This window comes from Melopsittacus undulatus, chromosome 9, assembly GCF_012275295.1.
Source record: "Melopsittacus undulatus isolate bMelUnd1 chromosome 9, bMelUnd1.mat.Z, whole genome shotgun sequence".
Taxonomy (NCBI): domain Eukaryota; kingdom Metazoa; phylum Chordata; class Aves; order Psittaciformes; family Psittaculidae; genus Melopsittacus; species Melopsittacus undulatus.
In genome coordinates, this window is record NC_047535.1 from 39,235,374 (window position 1) to 39,255,369 (window position 19,996).

At 52.7% G+C, this 19,996-nt stretch overlaps 2 protein-coding genes across 2 annotated transcripts; both read left to right on the forward strand.

The window, feature by feature from the left end:
• Positions 1-567: 567 nt before the first annotated feature.
• Positions 568-13,604, forward strand: IHO1 (interactor of HORMAD1 1). Its single transcript, XM_031042837.2, has 5 exons — positions 568-617; positions 965-1,124; positions 4,411-4,498; positions 11,197-11,300; positions 12,336-13,604. Exons 1-5 carry the CDS (start codon positions 568-570, stop codon positions 13,602-13,604), a joined length of 1,671 nt encoding a protein of 556 aa, XP_030898697.2.
• Positions 13,605-16,517: 2,913 nt separating this feature from the next.
• Positions 16,518-19,965, forward strand: PRRT3 (proline rich transmembrane protein 3). Its single transcript, XM_031053206.2, has 3 exons — positions 16,518-17,607; positions 17,684-17,824; positions 18,199-19,965. The coding sequence occupies exons 1-3, from the start codon at positions 16,518-16,520 to the stop codon at positions 19,920-19,922; spliced, it is 2,955 nt and encodes a 984-aa protein (XP_030909066.2). The 3' UTR covers positions 19,923-19,965.
• The last annotated feature ends 31 nt before the right edge of the window (positions 19,966-19,996 follow it).

Below are 19,996 nucleotides of genomic sequence, written 5' to 3' on the forward strand. Positions count from 1 at the left end.
CTCTCCATTTCGATAGCTTAAAACCCAAGAACTGAGAGTATAAACCTGGCCCAGCTTTTCTAACATTTGGACCTAGCACCCATCAGACCTTACAGATGTGGAGCAATGGAATAGCAATCATGTGAAGAATGAAAAGAGTCTGCATCTTTGCTAGCAAAGAACCAAAAGCAGCCCCTGACACAATGAGAAGTAATGGTGCAGCTGCATAGGGAAACCCTTGTCTGAGGGAAGCTGGTACTGTGCCGTGAGCCTTGTCCATAAAGCAATAGGAGCTGTGTCTCTGAAGAGAAGCAGAATCAGAGCAAGAGAGCACAAAGTCAAGGCTGGTTGGAAAAGGTTTATCTGTGAGGCACTCAGGGGAAAGCAAAGAACTTCTGAGTGGTGTATAATTACATCTGAAATATTTCTGACAATCCAGATCAATTTGTCCAGCTGTATGTTACCCATTTATTTGGTGTTCCAGCATATCAGACTTAAGGCATCTAGAGAATAAATGACCAAGAAATGTCAACTAGCAGTCAGAAAGGTTTACTCAGTTGGAACTGCCTTCCAAATCTGTCAAGCAGCATGAGCTACAACAGGAATTATTACCCTGATGGTGACAAGAGAGTAACCTGGTACTTGCTGGGGGCAAACCCCACACTGTGCCTTAAATTAACACTGACCTAGCAAAGCAGGTAGGATGAACTGGTCCATCCTGGGTTTGGTCTTCTGCCTGTAAGACATGCTGGGAGGAAACACTTTAACCCTGCAAGGTGACTGCAGAGCTCCCACACTGTGTTTGTACACAGTTTAAGATAAACCAGTTGGCTTTGAGTAACAAAACCACATGCTGTTAAACATTATGCAGTTAGACACGTTGGGGTGGGTCATGCTTGAATGGCTCCTGCAGATCATGCAGGGAATTCTGTTTGGCTTTTGAATTGCTCAATACCCATTCACAACCCGCTCTGCCCCATTGCAGGTCAAATAAGTTTTCCATTCGGAGCAGCGTTCCCAGTGACTACTCGAGTTTGAGTGACTCTCAGCTGCTCTTTGGCTCCCAGTTCTGCCCGGAGAATGTGCAGTCAGCAGCAGCTCTGCTGGAGCTGGGCACGCAGCTGGGACAGCACAACTCCCAAGATGTGAGTCTCACCCTCCTTCAGCCCCATGCAGGCACACAGCCTCCATTCAAAGTCAATGGAAAATGCTAAAACCAAGTGGCACCTAGTTCTAGTCATGTCAGATAACTTGGTACTTATGATGACTATATATCTGTCTATTTAGATTAGATCTTAGGCAGATGTTCTTCCCTGTGAGGGTGGTGAGGCGCTGGCACAGGGTACCCAGACAAGCTGTGGCTGCCCCATCCCTGGCAGCGTTCAAGGCCAGGTTGGATGGGGCTTGAAGCAATCAAGGAGTTGTTCCTGCCCAAAAACACTGGGATTCATTTATAGTCTCTGTATTGAGCATACAGAGAGTGAAAATCTGCACACCTCATGATTGTAACCAACTGAAAATGCCCAAAATGAGAGAAAAGCCTGAGTCTGGAGGCATTTGGGCTGGATCTCGGTTCCACAGGGAATTGATCTAACCAGGCATGCTAAGTGAGGCATAATCTCATGAAATTCTTAATCATCTCATCCAATCTAATCTGTCACATCCAATCACTGTGACCTGTCTGTAAAGCACTCGGGAAACAAATATTTGTGAGGTTTTTTCCCCCTAATGAATGTTCTGGTTATTTTTATACTCCAACAGTTTTTCTTCCTTTTGTGCAACAGAGCGAGCCCAGTATTTTCACCAAATACCAGACAAAACCACAGTTATTTGATGAAGAGATAAAAGAAAAAGCTTCACTTCATTTTGGTGCGGGAAGAGTGAAAAGTATCTTGGAAAGTTTTGAAGTGAATAAGAACAAAATAAAGGACAAATATGATCGGTATGTAAAGCACCCATTGGAAATCCTTGCTGTGCTGGTGGTTAGCACTCCCTGCAGCTCCTTCTTCAAAATCATACATGACAGAGCTACATATTTCTCCAAGAAAAGTATCTTTTCAGGTTCTAAAGAATCTCTGATTGGAAAGAGCCACAGGATAAGAAAATAGGGTTTATTTGCAATGTGATTTATGTAACGCACTGAGCCATAAACCACAAGGAACAACACAACTCTAACCTGACCTCACCTTTGTCCTTCTTTATCTCATCAGCAGGGGATTTCCTCTGTTGATTCTCTGTGAAAACCCATGTTTCTCAAACGATACACTGTGTTGGGACTGACTGAAGGGGCTCTGAGGACAGCCTTTGCATTTAGACCAGATGTGGAGATAGCCAAGCATGCTTGTGTGCAGTGGGAGATGCAATGATTACCCATTTTAAATCAGCACATATCTCTAGAATTTCACTTGTAAACAAGAGTTTTATATCCTGTGGGTTTGGTAACAGGCAAGTGGAATGTGTTCCCTGTGGTTTGCCTCTGCTCTTTGTCAGATGTTAAGAATGATATGGTCAAGTAGGCCCAGAAGGACCTTACGGAACAAGCAAACTGAAGCTCAGAAATGAAAGATGGCAAACTTCCCAGTGCACCTATAAATAATTCTTAGCATTGTACATTTTGTAATGTAATATCCAAAGTGAAATGCATTGTTATTAAAACCTGTGATCAAATCCAGCTATATATCCTTTTCTCTTCTGCAATGGGCACTGCTTCTGATAAGGCAAAGTTGATTCTGCAGTGCCTGTGGGAGAAGAGGAGGATTTCTGTAAGTGAATTAGGAGAAATGAACAAATAGTTTTTATTGTTTAGGCAGAACTCTTAATTATCCTTTATTTCTTCTTTAAATTAATTATGCTCCTTCCTATGCTCCAGACTCACTCCCAATTTATCAATTTGTATCCCCTGCAAGTTTGACTAATCAAATTAATATCTGCCTTTCCATAAGGCTAGGAAGCTTTCAGAAAGCCCTCCTAATTCTCATAACTAGACTCTACCTGGCCTCCACCTTTTTGCTTGTTGCAATTTGGATCACTAAAGGATTGAGTTTAAATTACCTGAACCTTCAGAGAGGAAAAATGTTACCCCTTTGCTTAGGATCTGGTTTGCTGGGTTAATCATGAACATAGGCTCATTCAACTTAAAAGGACAGATAACAGAGACCACAGGAGAAAAGGGTTTGCGGTATTTGTTCTCCCTGGCTTGGGCTTTGTTGATACTGAAGCTTTTCCCATGTTTTTCCCACAGATATTTAATCCAAGTACAATATCCATGTATCCCAGCAATTGGCATGTCACCTTTGCCAAGGCTGTGGCCTTCTGGAGCAGATAGAGCTGTGGTGACACACCAGCACCTAAGGGACAGTTGTGGAAATGCCAACTGAAACTTTGGAGAGAGGCACAAATGCTAGGCCAGAAATGGAAGAGTTAAAAACCCAACTCCATGTACATGACATAGAGACATAGAATCATAGAATAGTTAGGGTTGGAAAGGACCTTAAGATCATCTACATGGTATATAGAGGGATATTTCCTTACTCTACACAGCAGAACCCATGCTTTCCTAAAACAAATAAGGCGACTTCAACGAGTCCCCACCCAAAGTAAGCATGTTTCTGTGCTTACATTATGCACTACACTATGCCTTGCAGTGTTTCATGTCTCATGTTTACTGTCATCTTCTCAATTTCTGTCTACTTCAGTAACATACATGTCTGGTTTATATTTGTTTTTGTTTTTTTTTTTCCATTTTAGTGAGGTTTTAAGCACCTTTATTTCCAGCATCAAAGACAGGCTTCAAGGGGTAAGTTAATTCAAATTCAGATCACAGAATAATGAGCTAGAAATGCTACAGAACATCCACCTTCTCTCATTTACTGTGCTAGTTCCGCTATTACACTATTTGCCTTGACCACTCAAATACTTTAAACCAATGACTGTCAGGGGTTTTACATAGACCATTGTCTCTGTGGCTTGTCCATAGGGTCAAGGTCTTTAGAGCCTTGCCTCAAAGTCAGCAGTAGGATTTCCCTGGCTCTCAGGAGCAAGAGCAGGCTGTGATGGCTGTCTGCAAGTACTAGCTCTTGTTTCCTTCTGCCTGAAGAAAGTAGTCTACTCTTAGGAATAAGTAAATGTAGTCTTACTGTGTGAAGGTAAAGATCTTCCCCCTAACATATTTATAATTGCTCAATGTTATTATTAATGCTATTTTACAGATCAGCATCTTTAGTTTGAAACCTCTTAAGAGGTCTGTAACATTTCATAAGCCATTTCAGATCCCCTTCGGGGTTGCAACCAAAGCTGAACAGATAAATCACCTTTTTCAGGGAGTTCCATTCCATGAGTTGCAGTTGTTATTCTGAGGTATTTGGGGTTGTGGTTTTGACACCAAAAAAGGGCAAGGTATTCATTTTGTTCCCTTTACCTTTGTTTTTGCAGCTGCAAGGATGCTTGGACCAGTTTGGAGAAATGTTTGATTCAAGAAACAAATCCATTTTGGCTCACTTAGAAACCATCTCCAAGACACGTAAGTCCTTTCTGTGTTTCTGTTAACAGCAGAGGGCACAGTCAAACTGCTGAATGCCAGCATGTTGTCTCCAAGGAGGGGTGAACTAGGCAGGTCACGCCACTCACAGCTGCTCTTCCCAAGGGAGAAGAGCAAATGAGACTTATCCATCACATGGACTTGTCTGGTTTTCTATTCCTGCCCTGTTATATTTTCCTTTTCTCTGCTCTCTTGTGTCAAGGAACTCAGGTGTTGCGTGGTTAGATACCATGCACAGATAAATGCACTTCCGTGTTTTCATGTTCTGCCTGGAGTATGATCATTTTTAGACTATGTGGAGTTCTAATGGAAAACACTGTAAAAATAACTCTGATATTTATATTCCAAGTATCCAGTTTCAGTTTCTCAGGATTTCTCAGATTTTCATGTGTTAGTTTGAAGCCTTCCATTGCTCCTCTCTGTGGCTTGAAGTGGGCATATTTTAGATATGAGCAAAACTAGTACTGCTCATTTCTTAAGAAGCAGATAGTGAAGCATGCTATTGCCATGACAAAAAGGTGATCTCCCCACAAAGCCAGTAGTGTAAACCACTTTAGAACAGCCCTGTCTCTGAAGAGGCTTGTCACAGCAGTCTTGGCTGAGGGAAAGTGCTTCAGAAAAATTGTTTCTAATTTGGCTTATGCCTGAGCCTTTGAGAGGGCATTAATCTTTAATGCTGGTGTGATTTTTTTATCAACACCCTGTCAGGACATTGCTCAGTGCTTATCCTCTGTGCAAGAGCAAGAGGCCTTCAGTGCCTGCTGTACCTTGTGAGATCAAGGTAGCAGACCTTCACAAAAGCATCATATCCACTGGGTGGTAAAATGCGGCTTCCATGAAGCACAGCTTTGACAGATACCCTTTAAGTCAGCACAGTTCTCTCAGGCAGAAAGACTGGAGCCTGGTTTATTCTGCTGGAGGTTGTGATAGTCTGAAATATCAATCCTGTTATACCGAGAACACTCCCTTGCTGTGCTTGGCAAATGCTCTCAACGAGACCTTAATGTAAGCAAGAAGCTGTCTGCTTTGGCCAGCACAAACTCCCCATTATGTATCTGCCCTTCTCCTAATTCCTTCAGCACTTCAACTCACCCACTCTCTGACAGGACTTTGCCTGATTTCATACACCTTGTACACAGAAATTGTTGTCATGGCACTGAAAATCAAATCTGTTGTTCACAATTCCCCCTTTTCATTCCATACCATTTGCTCAGCTGTCCTGTTTCTTCTCTGTACTCATTTTAAATAAATGTGCCTTGAATGAAATGAGAAGCCTCCCAGAGGTCCCTGCTGCTAGATTTTCAAAGCAATTGAAAAGAAAAATTGGCTCTTCCTGCAATGTATCATGCTGCAGAATGTTGAATCTATAATGAAAATCATCACATGCTCCACAATGTTGTTCTTTTTATATTTAGGGGAGGTTCATCTGTCACTGGTTAATTGCTGATAAATGCTGCCATTTGACTCTATCACAGCAATGGGTAATTAAGTTCCCACTAAATAAATACCTGCCCTAGTGCCTTGAAAAGATCCCAACTGAAGCAATTCCCTTCCTAAACTCAGGTGATAATGTGCTACATTCAGAGCTGATAAAGCAGGGAATGCCAGTGGCTGATGATACAGTACCTTGGGATGTGGGTGACATGGGAGAGACACAGTAAATCATTGGCAGTAGAAGACTTCACATGTAGGAGAGGAATGCAGAAGATGAAGAGGCTCTTTTCAAGGCAAGAAGTAGCACACCAGGACCATGAAACAGATCTGCAGAACAAAGAAAGGTGGAACTTGAAATCAAGCCTGTCTTCATTAAAAGCTTATAGAGTATGGCAGGCTGCAGTTATAGCAGTGGGGAGCAAGACATTTGGCAGGCTCCAGAGCCAGTGGGCAAGAACAAAACAGACAATATTTTTCAGCACAGATTTCCAAATGCTGGTGGTCTGGCATGCTCCATGCGGGAAGAGCTATAAAAACTGCTCTCCATGGAGTGTTTGTCCATATGTGCTTACACAGTGGATGGAGCTGTGTCTGGAGATAAGGCAGGGTTTGCCCAAGTAGCTCCCACAGCTGCTCTGTTCCTTGCTCACATCTTGGCGTGCTGTGCACAGGGATGGGGAGAGGCAAGCAGACCCCATGCCCTCAGTTCTTCCATCTGATTGAGTTACCTGCTCATCAATTGCTCTTTCCTTCTGGTTTCAACTCCTCTAACATTATTTTTATGCTTTTCTCATTTTATTGATATACCCCTATATATCCCAGTTTTCACAACTCAGCCCTTTCAGAACTGCTTTGCTCTCCTGCTATCTGGCAGTTCCAGCTGTGACAGCTCCTAACAACCATGTCCTCCACACCACCTTGACTCCATTGCAAATGAGGAGCACATTCCCAGCCAGCATTCCAGAGGCAATCCTCTGGTGCTCCTGTCAGTGAGGGTGACACAATAACATGCAACATGTCCCTTACAGAGGTAGAAGCTGATGCAATTCTCCGACAGAATCCAGGGCCTGGTGGGCAGTTTTCAAGCATGACTTGTTTCAAGACTCCTCAGACCTGAGAGCAGCTCCAGTGCCTAAAGGGGCCAATAAGAAACCTGGAGAGGGGCTTGGGACAAGGGCCTGTAGGGACAGGCCAAGGGAATGGCTTTAACCTGCCCGAGGGGAGACTGAGATGAGCTCTTAGGCAGAAGCTCTTCCCTGTGAGGGTGCTGAGGCGCTGGCACAGGGTGCCCAGAGAAGCTGTGGCTGCCCCATCCCTGGCAGTGTTCAAGGCCAGGTTGGACACAGGGGCTTGAAGCAGCTGCTCCAGTGGAAGTTGTCCCTGCCCATGGCAGGGGTTGGAGCTGGAGGAGCTTTAAGGTCCCTTCAGCCCAAAATATTCTGGGATTTAAGTTCTGTATGGATTGAAAAGCCAAGATTTAAAGTTCATAAAAGAAACACCTTTCCCATGCAGCTGCTAATGAGCCATGCAGTGACTGGCAATGATCCAAACAGGATGCAGCTGTGACAGCCCAAATGTCTCACTCACTGGCCCACAGCTCAGTTACTGCCCAGGCAGAAAACACAGCACTCTGCTGAGCCCCACAGCTGTCTTGTCTCATGTCTCACTGGGTTTGTACCACCTCCTGTTCCCTTGCTGCACTCAACCTCTCTCCAAAGTGTTATTTAAAGCCTCTGCATTGTCAGTGCCAATCTAGGATGAACTGTAGATGATAAATAGGCATCAGAAAGAGTTGCTGTTTAATATTCTTGGGCTGGGAGGCTTTGGCTCCTTCTGTTGACTGCTTTCACTGAAGTCCCCAGCTGCTGGGAGTGCAGGCCGATCTGGGGGAGCCCTCTGCAGCACAGAGGGGCAGACCTATCCCAAGGTCCTACAGCATTATATCTAATGCCAGATTTCACATTCCTTAGGTTATTAATGGAAGCCAGTAGCATCCAAAGACCATGCTACAGCAAATCAAAACACAGTGTAAAAGACTGCTTTGTTTAGAGTAAAATACCTTGAGAGGCACAAGTCTGTGCATAAACCACCCATTAAAGGAGTAAAGATTTTCTCTGGGTGATCAAGTTATTCAGTAACTATCTGCTGCAGGGTTTATTTGAGATGAACTTGCTCTAAGGCAGCCTTTCTTGATCATTTTCAAAGACAAGAGACTTGACTAACAGGCTCCTTCATCTGATCTCATTTGGCCACCTCAATCTCTATATTTTAAGTCTTAGATTAATGTTCATTTTTCATTTTCTTTCATAGTGTTTGACAAGCCTGAACACTCCTATGGTATGGAAGCCAGGGAGGGAAGGAGAATGCCCCTCCTCTGTGCTGAGAGTGGTTTTATCCTGCTAAACACTCCTACACGTACAAACGAAGTGCGTTCAAAAGCCTGGCTGCCGGTTACTTGCCTGCAGCATGCTGTGCTGAGTCAAACCTATGTGCAGATCACAAGCCCAGTGGATGCAGGGTTATTTTTAGTCTGAGGATACCATGCTGTAGGAGAACAGACAGGGTAGGGAAACAAGAAAGCTATAAAAATAGCCCTAAACTAAAATTAAGTGAATGGAGAAGAGCAGCAAGCTAATGGGAGCTCGCTGCTGCTGGCCTTCCTATAGCCCCACTGTGGCACAGTAGAAGGTGATGAAAGGATGTGAAAGGAGTTTCCTCCTACAGTCCCTGCTGCTTTCCTCCCCTTCAAAGGATAAGGCTGGTAAAACCCTGCTCTTAGATTCCTGGTAGCCCTTAGTTCTAACCAAAGGTCTTGAAGGTGCACTCAAACATTCCCCCCACCACTACAAACCCATTCTGCAAGCCACAGCTTTCCCCCTGTGATTTGTTAAAAAGTCTAAACCTGTCAGAGCAAAAGACTAAAAGCTTTAAAATGGCAGTGAAAGAGCAAGGACAAGCAAATTGCCTGCAACAGCAGACAGCTTATTGCTGAAATATGTGCAGATAATCCTCAGAAATCAGCCACACTCCTACAGAGAACAAGGCAAAGCCATGTGCTGATGGGAACCCTGAGAAAATGAACAAATTCCCCCCAAACCTACATCTAGGAGGTGGTTTAACTTGATGCATGTGAGGATGAAGGCTCCTTCTCACAGCTTATGCTGTGCCCAAGCATCACTCCTTCATACAAAGGCAAATAAAGTTAAGAATACAGTTCCTCTCAGCAAAGCAACATCACTTAAGCAGCAGCTGTGCTATACAACAGCACAGCACCTCCAGCCCCACATGACCAGACACCTCTGCTTCGTGTGGCTGAATAAGCCAAACACTTTCAATCTCCTTTCATAAGAGGAGATTATCACTAAGCACTTCATTATCTTGTAGCTCTCCTCTGCACGTGTCCATGCTCAATCTCTTACCTCGCACAAGGACAGCTACTGGCATGCAGGGACTTCCAGCACTCCCCATCAACCAAAACTTCCATCCCACCATACTCTTTCACCCCAGATCCTGGTGCTGGTATTTGAGTCTGTCTTCTAATTGCCTTCTAATTACCTAAATGCCTTCAGGTTTTTGTACCCAGGTGATTTTAAGCATGTTTGGCTCATGGGCAGGCCTTGAGGAGCACCTTCCATACCTGCCTTGTCCTCTCATGCTACCCTTCCCAAGAGCTGATGTTTTCCCTTTAACTGAGGCTTAATCACTTCATTTTTCTCAGCTTTTTTATTTTCATACTACATGACAATTTCCACTGAAAAGCTCTATTTGAGTCTGCAGCAAGGCCCCTGCCTTTGTCTGAGAAATCACCTATCTCATCCTAATGCACTACATTAGTCAGGCCCAATCCGCCTTTTATAAAACCTTGTTCCATTTCATTCCATTTTCCCCCATGCCTTTGAGTACTCTTTCCCTTAAGATCTATTCTAAACCCCTGCACAGTGTGAGAACAAACCAGTAATCCCATAATTGCTCAGATCTTATTCTCCCTTCCCAAAAGTACCTTTTAAAAACATCCCTGTTTTCTCACAGCAGCAAAGCCTCTACAATCCCTTTCTGTCTGCCTCTCCCTAAGAGATTTTAACTCTTAAACCAGTTCCATCCAGAGCCTGACAGAGGGCACAGCTCACTGAGATAAGTAAGTCCCTGCAAGCTTAATGAAAATAGCTGGGCAGGAGAAGTGATCCTGAGCACTGGGCAGCCTGGGAGCACACATCTCTGTGGCGAGAGGTGCCCTGATGAATACTCCACGTGCAGCAATAGCTTCAAGCTCTCCATTCCACCAACACCAAAGTCAAACACATTGGGTCTGTAGTGAAAGAGGATTAATTCATTGCAGAGCTCTTGCAGCCACTTGTTGAAACGTGGGGTTGACTCTGACTGCTCAGTGCTAGTCCAGGACTCCAGAGTTTCAGGCATCCCGGCCCATTTGCTTGGCAATGCTTTTGTTTTAGCAGGAATTCTTTGCATCCTGTTTTGTGCCAACATTCCACCCCAGCCACACCATCTGGACACACCTTCCTGCCTGTTCACAGGAATGGTTAGGGAACAGCTCTTTCTCTCCATCCTAATTTATGATGTTGAAGGAAGACTTCCATAAGATTGCTAAGGATTTTTCATCCCCACACAGGCTGCAAACCACATTCCTGGCTGGAGTGTATTAGGCACAGCAGTGGTTCCTGGAATTGCAGCTGCATGAGGGCAGGAATTACCCAATCATACACCACAAATCCCTATTTTTGATCAGTTTTTCGACAAGAGCATCTTGCTCCTGTTTGAAACCCTCTCCACAGGACACTGCCATGGCCCTCACAACCTTACAGTGTTCCAGCTGCAGCTGCCCAAACACTGGTTATACTGGGGTGGATCAGCTATACTGGGGTCCTCCTCTGGCTGTGCCTCTTGTACAGCCGGCAGACAACTAAGCCTCATCCTTGCATTGAGCACAGCAAGTTCAGCAGCTTCACGTAGCTTTTAATCTCCAGCTGCCATATTAATAGAGCTCAGTAAATGAGGTTTGGCCTGTGCTCAGCACCTTATAAATTCCAAGTGCTTTGCATTAAACATCCACCCTATTGTTCATGGCTTGGGGCTCGGGGAGATCTCAGCAGGCAAATCACTATGGTTGCACAGCACAGGGAAGTATCTCATGCTGAGCCATGGAGGAAATAGTGATAGTATTGACAGTGCTTTATTCACATCTACAAATGAAAGACCAAATGTGGGGGTTTATTGATTTTCCTGTTTAGTGCAAGATGCTTTTCAGAGCCAGTGTGGTTTGGTGCTGAAAGCTCTGACAGACAAAAGCCAAACGGAGCAGGCGCTGCTGGAGATGGAGAGGAGCCTCGCAGCAGTAAGTGCAGAAATTAACCTTTCTTTCTGAGCCCTTTCTCCCACTTCTACAAAATACGAACTGAACATTAAATTGCCTTCCAATGGTGGGTTATAAAGTAGACTGCTCCTGTTCTAATGAAGGGGGAAAGACATATTAAAATGCTCATTCCAGCCTAGATACTGACTGATGCTTAAGTGAGCACTGGCTGACAGTGCTGTAAGCTCTGATGAAACCCTGGTTCAGCAAGAGGGGAGCCCAACAGTGCCCTGTTGTGGCAGGCGGTGATGATGGAGCACTGCTTCCTCATGCTGGCACATGCCTTCACTGGAGGAGGTGGTGCAGTGCGTGCCTGTGAGGGGACAGCATCGGGCAGAGGTACAGTGCCTTGTCCCTTCAGCTGGCTGCTACCCCAGGGAGAAGAAAGAAGAGGTGAAAAGAGAACAAGTAGGTGTCAGTGGTGAAAGCATGAGCTATCAGAGAGCTCCTGGACAGGTCAGGCTTCTCTAAAGGCCCTGCTGCACGAATTGCTTTTGGCAAGGATGTGTGATGCCAGCACGTGAGGAGGCAGTGCTTCTGGGAGAGAGGACACACCATGGGTTAGGGGTATGCCCCAACCCCAGCCTCTCACTTCTGTGGGGCAGTTTCATAGAATCCTGCAATCCCAGCCTGGTTTGGGTTGACAGGGACCTTAAAGCTCATCCAGTTCCAACCTGCTACCATGGGCAGGGGCACCCTCCACTGGAGCAGCTGCTCCAAGCCCCTGTGTCCAGCCTGGCCTTGAGCACTGCCAGGGATGGGGCAGCCACAGCTTCTCTGGGCACCCTGTGCCAGCGCCTCAGCACCCTCACAGGGAAGAGCTTCCTAACAGCTAATCTGAATCTAGTTTGAGAACATGTATTACACAAGTAGATACAAATTGTTGATCTTTGGGTCAATTACCTGATTTAAAGGCTCTAACTGACACACAATACCTTAAAGTTTCTGATTTAAATACTCTTCTTGCACTTTTTAACGTGCTGCTGACTGCTTGTGCTCTGCTTGCTGCTTCCCCAGAAAGATGCAGAGCTTCTAGATGTGAAATCCAGTGTCCAGCTGCTGAAGGAGGGTCTGGAGTCGCTGCCAGCTCAGCTGAGAGATCAGCAGCTGAAGTTGTGTGAAGAACTTGGCTTCCTGAAGCTCCCTAACACCTTAGCTGAGCTGCACACGTTCGTCTCTATTGCCAAAGCCCGTCCTGCCATGGCTGATAACTCCTCCCAGACGTCCCCTGGCCCATGCCAGCACTGTGCTCTGTGTGAGGAGAGCCCCGTATGTCCCTTTCCCTTCCCCTGCATGAGACAGGGGGAGCAGCACGGAGACTCCCCCATGGGGAACCAGGTCACGGGGGATGGCACATCTATAGATGACCTAAACACAGCTTCAGGAGGGAACGTCAGCCCCGGTGCTGCCGAGGTGTGTAGAGAACACTCCTCATTGCAGGAGGTGAAATACAGTTCAGAACCACAGAGCTGTGTCAACCACCACTGCACATGCTGCTCTCACAGCCACATTTTGGGGGGTCATCAGAAGAAGCACTGTCCCACACCACAGGAGGTGCCTTTACCCACTCCACTGAGGAAGGTGATCAGGAGAAACACTCGAGGCTTCCAATCCGTGATGCCATCGCGACAGAGGCAGCCCCAAGTTTCCCATCTTCCTGTATGTAAAGATGTGCTTGGGAGAAGAGACAGCAACTGGACCATGGACCGTGAGGTGGAGAATGCAGCTGGAGGGAACAAAGTGAAGCAGAAGCCAGGAAGGATCCCCTGGAATAAAGCAATGGGGAGGAAGAAAACGTGCCCTGCTATGAGAAAAGGCGAGCTTTCCCAATGTGCTGAGGCTGGGCTGAAGCAAAGGAAGGCAAATGGGACCATTGAGTTGGAGAGCTCCAGAAATGAAGGCTTGCCCAGGTACAAGGCTGCTCTCAGTTTGGGAAGCTCCAGCTCAGCTCCCGACCAGCAGATCCTCAGCACTCAGCTGAGGCTTACAAAGCACTTCCCACCAGTGCCCTGCTCCGATAGAAGCCTGCATCAACTTGCAGACAAGAGAAGGAGAAGCTTGGAAATGCAAAAGAGAGAAAAAGTTTCCATTGTGAACAGGTACCTCCTGGATTCCTCACCCCAGGAGAACACCTTTTCCCTGTGTAGCACCACGGGTGAAAAACAGATGAGCTGCTTCAGCCTCCGAAGCCCTGGAAGCACCAAGAAGCCCCATCCTGCTGCGGTGCTGCCTCAGCAGAACACAGGCTGTTGCTCTCTAGTTTTTGATAGTGATTATTCTGATTGAAGAGTTCTGTTGCCTGTTCAGGGCCCTCCGTGCCATCGGTTTATCCTTGCAGGTGTTACCTGCTTAATGAGAAACAAGGTGCCTGGATGCTTGGAAGTGTCATTGCCTGCTTTTGTTGTAAGGGACTGTGCAGGATCTAGGGGAAGCTCCCCCTTAGCCTGGAAAGCCGATGGGATCTGTATTAGTTCACTCGCTGCTCCCAGCAGAGGTGCCCTGGGCTCCAAATACAGTTGTATGCTCCAGACACCAGGGAGGAGAGGGCAGAGCACCAATGAGCAGCTCAAGCATCCTCAGCACTGAGGCCTGCCTGAAACCTTCCAGCTGGTGTAATAAACTCTCTGTGGCCAGAGGCTTTACTCTTAATGTTTCTCACAGTCTCTGTGTCGGTTTGTGTGTCTCGGAGGTCAGGTTCTGAGCTCCCTGGGCAGCAACAGCATTCATTGTTCTGGTTAATATCAGTAAGGTTCAGATTTGTTTGGACAGGGACAAGTTTCACTGAGGAAACCCAAATCCCACCACGTTGGGTTCATCAGTTATTGAGTTTCTTCTCCTTTCAAGCAGAAAACTCCTGGTTTCAGGAAATGTTTTGCCTCTCGCATCTCTTGGCTCACCAAGGAATTCTCCAATGTGCACTTCTCAAGGGCAGTGCTCTCAAACAGGAGCCAAAAATGTGACATTCCCACTGAGCAGATGAAGCTGTTGGTGGATAGTCCTTGTCCTTTAGGAACCTCTCAGGTGAGGGGTCGCTCCAAAACACCCAAGGCAGACACATTTGGTTTGCAATCTGAGTAGTTATCAGCAAGAGCAGTATTTGGTGTTGACAAAAGAGCTCTATGGCCACGAATCCCCACAGTGCAGCTTCGCTGTCCTGAGGGGGAAGGCTGCGATCCCTTTTTCCTGGCTGTAATAAACTCATTGTGTGTTTGCCAAAGTCCAGCATGGCTGTGTTGGTCTTTGGGGAGAGGCAGGATCCTGTTCCCATGGATGAGCAGGCGGCTGCTCTTTCAACTGCCCTGGATCGTGGAGCTGGGAGGATTCGTTTGTTCAGCTCCTCTCTGATGTTTAAAGAAGGAAACCTCCACCCTTCCCATTCCACACTGGTTCAAGGATGGTAACTAACAAGGAGAAGGCAGTGGGGGATGGATTGGGAGCCCCCTGAGCCTTGGGGGGAGCAGAGGGGCTGCGTGATGGCATCATGGCCATGCAGCTCCCATCACCTCCATCCCAGCATAGCCTGTGCTGGGCAGAACCTGCTCCACTGGGTCGATGGAGATGGGTTCAGGCCCTGGCCTGCAGGCAGCAGCTCTGCAGCACATGGCTGAGCTTGGAGGGACCTCTGGAGGTGTCTGCTGCAAGCCTCTGTGCTGAGAGCAGGGCCAGGCTCCCCAGCGCCCCAGAGATGAAGCAGCAGTGGGGTACAATGCAGGGACCACTGCAGCCCCCACTACATGCACATGACAGCAGCCAGTGGAGCCTCTCTCTGCACCAGGCATGTCCCTGGGCTTGAGCACTGCCAGGGATGGGGCAGCCACAGCTTCTCTGGGCACCCTGTGCCAGCGCCTCAGCACCCTCACAGGGAAGAGCTTCTGCCTAAGAGCTCACCCCTGACAGGTTAAAGCCATTTCCCTTGTCCTGTCCCTGCTGGCCTGGGTGAGAGGAGACCAATGGTGGTGACTGGGCTTTGCTACAGCTGCTCCCTGAGGGCCCCGGGGGAGCATCACCTTGTGTGGCAGTGCCCGGAGCCAGTGTCACTCTGAGGCTGTGCCAATGCCAACCCAAGGCCTGGCCCAGCGGGCAGCTCTCCAGCAGGACAATTACCTGATTAGCTAATTACCTGCACTTGGCAGGGCCCCAGAGCCCAGCGGCTGCCAGGCTGCTGCCTGCCCTGGGCAGGGGGGGCAGGAGCTGTGGGGCAGGAAGGGGCCAGGGGCACCCATAGACCTGCCCGAGGACCCTGCAGGGTCCAGCCTGCCCTGCCCTCCCTGCCCTCCCTGCTTGTCCATCCCCCCCCCGCAGCATACTCACTGCTGCCCCTCCGTTCTCCCACCCCACAGGGTCCTGCTCCCCATATCCCCCCCCAGCCGCCTCTCCGGGACCCACCCGGTGCCCGCTCCCCCCCTTCCCGTCCCCGCACACCGGCTGCAGCCGCTGACACCCCCCCCCTCCCCTCCGCTTCCCGTCCCCGGTGCGGGCGGGTTCCCGTGCGGGTGCCCGCGGCTCGGGGCGGCGCGTGACCGGCTGCCGCCGCCGCCGCCCGCTCCGCTGCAGCGCCCGGCCCGCACCGGCACCGGCACCGGCCCCGGCAGCGGCACCGGCAGCGGCAGCGCAGGTCAGCGGGGGGGCTGCGGCCGGCACCCGCACCGGGGCCTCCCGTGCTGCGGCGGGCGGCGGGAGGGGGCAGGACGCGGCCCGGGCACCGGGTACCGAGCGTCGAGCAGCGGGGCCGCGGCAGGAGGGGACCCGCGGACTGCGGCGGCTGCACCGGCCCCGCCGCTGCAACCGGGCGGTCCCGGCCCCGTTGCCGGCCCCGTGAGCGGCGGCGGCGGGAGCGCGCGGGGCCGGGCATCCCCGCCGGGATGCAGCCGGGGACGCGCCAAGGTGAACGGTGCGCGCCAGAGCGGGGACACCGGGACACCGGGGATGGAGCATCAGGGATGGGGACACCGGGGATGGGGACACCGGGGATGGAGCATCAGGGATGGGGACACCGGGGATGCTGGGAGTAGGGACCGCTGAGCACCAAGGGCCACCAGCACTGGGGACACCGTGATGGGGATCATGAGCACTGGGGGCACTGGGAAGAGGAAGACCGGGAATGGGGCCACTGGCAGCAGGGACATCGGGGATGGGGACAACTGGGAAGGGTCCCCAGGTCAGCCATGAGCAATGGGTGTCTATGGGCACAGTGGTCCCATGGCCGGTGGCATGAGCCCCCCAAGCTCACAGAGCCCCCATCCCCGCAGGGCACTCACCATGGCTGCAGCACTGCTGGTCACCTGCGGACTGCTCCTGGCTGCCGCGGGCCCCGCCGGTGCACGGGGGCCGGTGCCGGCGGGGCTGACCCCAGGCAGGACCCTGCAGTGGGGCAGGGACCCCCGGCACGGCCCAGCCTGGGGTCAGCGGTGGCCGGGCCTGTCCCCAGCCTGGGAGGCCTCAGGGGAGCCGAGCGGTGCCGGGGCCCCCGGTGGTGAGCTATGGGGAGGCAGCAGCCCCGTGCGCTGGTCCCCACCGCTGCGGGCAGGAGCGGCCATGGGGGCACCCCCGGAGACGGAAACCACCACGGGAGGCGGCGGCACAGCAGAGGAGATGCTGATCGCCGGGCAAGGACATGAGGCCAAAGGCTGGGAAAGTCCCCACGAGGGGACCTCGCTGCCCCACGGCTCTGCGCTGGGGGCACCAGGCCCTGAGGTGCCCGTGGACACGGGACTGGGCTCCTCTGGGCCGCCCCGGGTAGGGCAGAGCACCCCCAGCCCTCGGCCAACCGTGTCCACCATCGCCCTGACCCCCGTGCCGGCAGCGGGGATGAGCAATGGGATGGGGACAGATGCCCACACAGGGGGACAGGCAGTGGCAGAGGGACCCACAGCGGCCATGGGCACACTGGTCCCTCTGGGCACTGCCCCTGTCTCCCACCCCAAGGGCACGAGTGCCCACACCAGCCCCGGCCCCATACAGCCAATGGGCACACAGGGGGACTTTGGGGATCCCCCCATCCCCTCCCTGGCTCCTCTCAGCTCTGCCTCACGGCTGCCCCCCGCAGCCCCATCGCTGGGGCTGGCTGAGCCCTGGACCCGGGCCCTCCCACCCCACCAGCGCAGCACCCGCAGGGCCCCGCTCAGCCGCAGCACTGCCAGCACCGGGGACACAGCCCCACGCACGGACCCCGGCCCGATGGGACAGGAGGGACCCCAGCCTGCCCCGGGGGCTGCGCTCAGCACTGGTCCTGCGCTGCTGCCCCCCAACTCCAGCATCACAACGGACCCCCCTGCTACCCCCGGCACAGGTAGGGATGGGGGGACCCTGCGGTAGGGACCAAGCCGTCTGTGGGTGCCAGCACCCGGCTCTGCCCTCTCTCACAGGACTGCTGCCTGAGGAGGACATCGGGTCCCCGCAGCGGGTCCGGGGCGCCCTGGGAGCCGTGAGCATCCCCAATGCCACCGAGGCCGCCCCACAGCCGACAGCACCTCCCACCGCAGGGACAAACAGCACCAGGCACTCAGGTGATGCAGGGCTGCAGCCAAGCCCGTCCATTCCTCATAGACCATGGGAGCCCATTCATGGGGCATCGGGGCTGGCGGGGGGGGATGCAGATATCTTGGGCACCACAGCCAGGGCACGGTGACACCTTCAATCAGGATTGCACCGGGCAACGGCCCTAATCTAGTCCTGCCAGCAGGGATTAGTGCTAAGAGCCCAGCAGGAGCGGGTTTCCACTTGGGGGTTGGGGACAGGACCAGGGACATGCCACTGGGGGGTCCTGCTGGAGACTCCCAGAGGTGTCATTGGCCACAGCTATGGTTGGCATGGGGCATCCCCCCTGTGGATGGGGAGTGCACGCAGGGACCACTAACCATCCCCTTTGTCCTGCCTGCAGGCTTCCCAGGGACAAAGCCTCCTGCCCATGGCACCACATCCCCTTCGGTCACACCATGGCGGGCAGCAGTGACACCACAACCAGCGCCCCGGCACCCATCCACATCACATCCACCACAGCCACCACCGCCACCACAACCATCACATCCGAGCCACCCTTCTCCATCACCGGGGTCCAACGTGACGGGTCTGCGCTGGGACGAGCTGCAGCACCAGCTGGGCTTCACCTGGGAGACCCACATCTATGGGGCAGCCGTCATCTTCCTGCTGCTGGCGCTGGGCTGCGTGGTGGGGCTGGCCTGGGCGGCTGCTCTGCGCCCCCCCACCCTGCCCCACATTCTAGGGGCCCAGGGGCTGCTGCTGTGCGCCTGCCTGCTGCGGGCCACCTTCCTGCTGCTGGACCCGTACGGGGCACGGCACCGGCTGCCCCCGCGGGCGCTGCTGCTGCTCAGCACCGTCCCCTTCCCGCTGATGCTCGGCGCCTTCGCCCTCCTCCTGCAGCGCCTGCAGCGCCTGGCGCAGCTGCGGCTACTGCCGCCGTGTCTGCGGGGGCTGCCGGCGCTGGGGGCCGCGGCCGCGCTGCAGAGCGCGGTGCTGGGGGCCGCGGATCTGCTACCCCCGCGGCTGGGCCCGGCCGTGGGGCTGGGGCTGCAGGCGCTGGGCTGTGGGGCGGGAGCACTGCTGCTGCTGGGGGGGCTCTGCGGCTGCTGCCGGGTGCTGCGGACCCCGACGGAGCCCGCGGGCCGCGGGGCTCGGGCGCTGCTGGCGGCGGCGGCGGCGGCTCTGCCGCTGTGCGGACTGCAGCTCTGGAGCGCGTTGTGGCTGCGCGGCCTCCTGAGCTCCCCCCCGCGGCTGCCCCGGCCGGGATGGGCAGCACAGCTCTGGCTGCGGGCGGCGGAGCTGGGCACGGCGCTGGCGCTGCTGGCGGCCGCCTCCGAGCCCCTGCGCTGCCGCTGCCGCAGCTCTGCCGCTCGCTCCTGCTGGGCTAAAGCGCTGCGGTTCTTGTGCGCCGGCCGCAAGGCCGAGGCCCCCGAGTACCCCAACAACTGCTACGACTGGGCCGGCACCGGCGGCGGCGCCGAGCGGGCAGCGGGCAACGACATCTCCAAGAGCCTCATCCGCAACCCCGCGGAGCAGCTCCCGCTGCGGGCGCTCAAAGACAGCAACGAGCTCAGCCCCAAGTGCCCCAACCTAGCGGCCGCCCGCTCCTGCGCCGCCTTCGAGCAGGGCTCGTCCCCGTCGCTGGGCGAGCTCATGTTCCGCCCGCCGTCCCCCATCGACCTGCGCCGCAGCATCGACCAGGCGCTGTGCCGCCGGCACCTCCTGCACGACGGCCTCTTCGGGCGGCCCCGTCGGGGCTCCGGGACGTCGCTGCGGGGCTCCCCCACACCCGGCACCGCCGGGACCCCCGGCTTGGGCCGCATGGTGAGGTGCAGTTCGCTGACGGAGCTGCCCGGCCCCCGGCACCCCAACGGCACCGTCACCATCACCGTGACCGGCTCCACCAGCTCCCTGGACAGCAGCTCGCTGAAGATCAGCTGGAACCCCTGGCGCCACGGGCTGTCCTCCCCCGACAGCCTGCCCATGGAGGAGGCACCCAGCCGGGCACCGCTGCTGCTGCCCACTGGCACACCGGGCTGCGAACGGGACGGCCCCCGCGGTTCCCCAGCCATAGCTAAGGCAATGGACAGCCGGAGCCTCTCCAGTGACACCATTGAGCTGTGATGGGCAGAGACTGGGGGGGGGGGCGGCTCCTTTTTGTGCCAAACCAGAGAAATAAACAGTTTATGTTGGGAGGA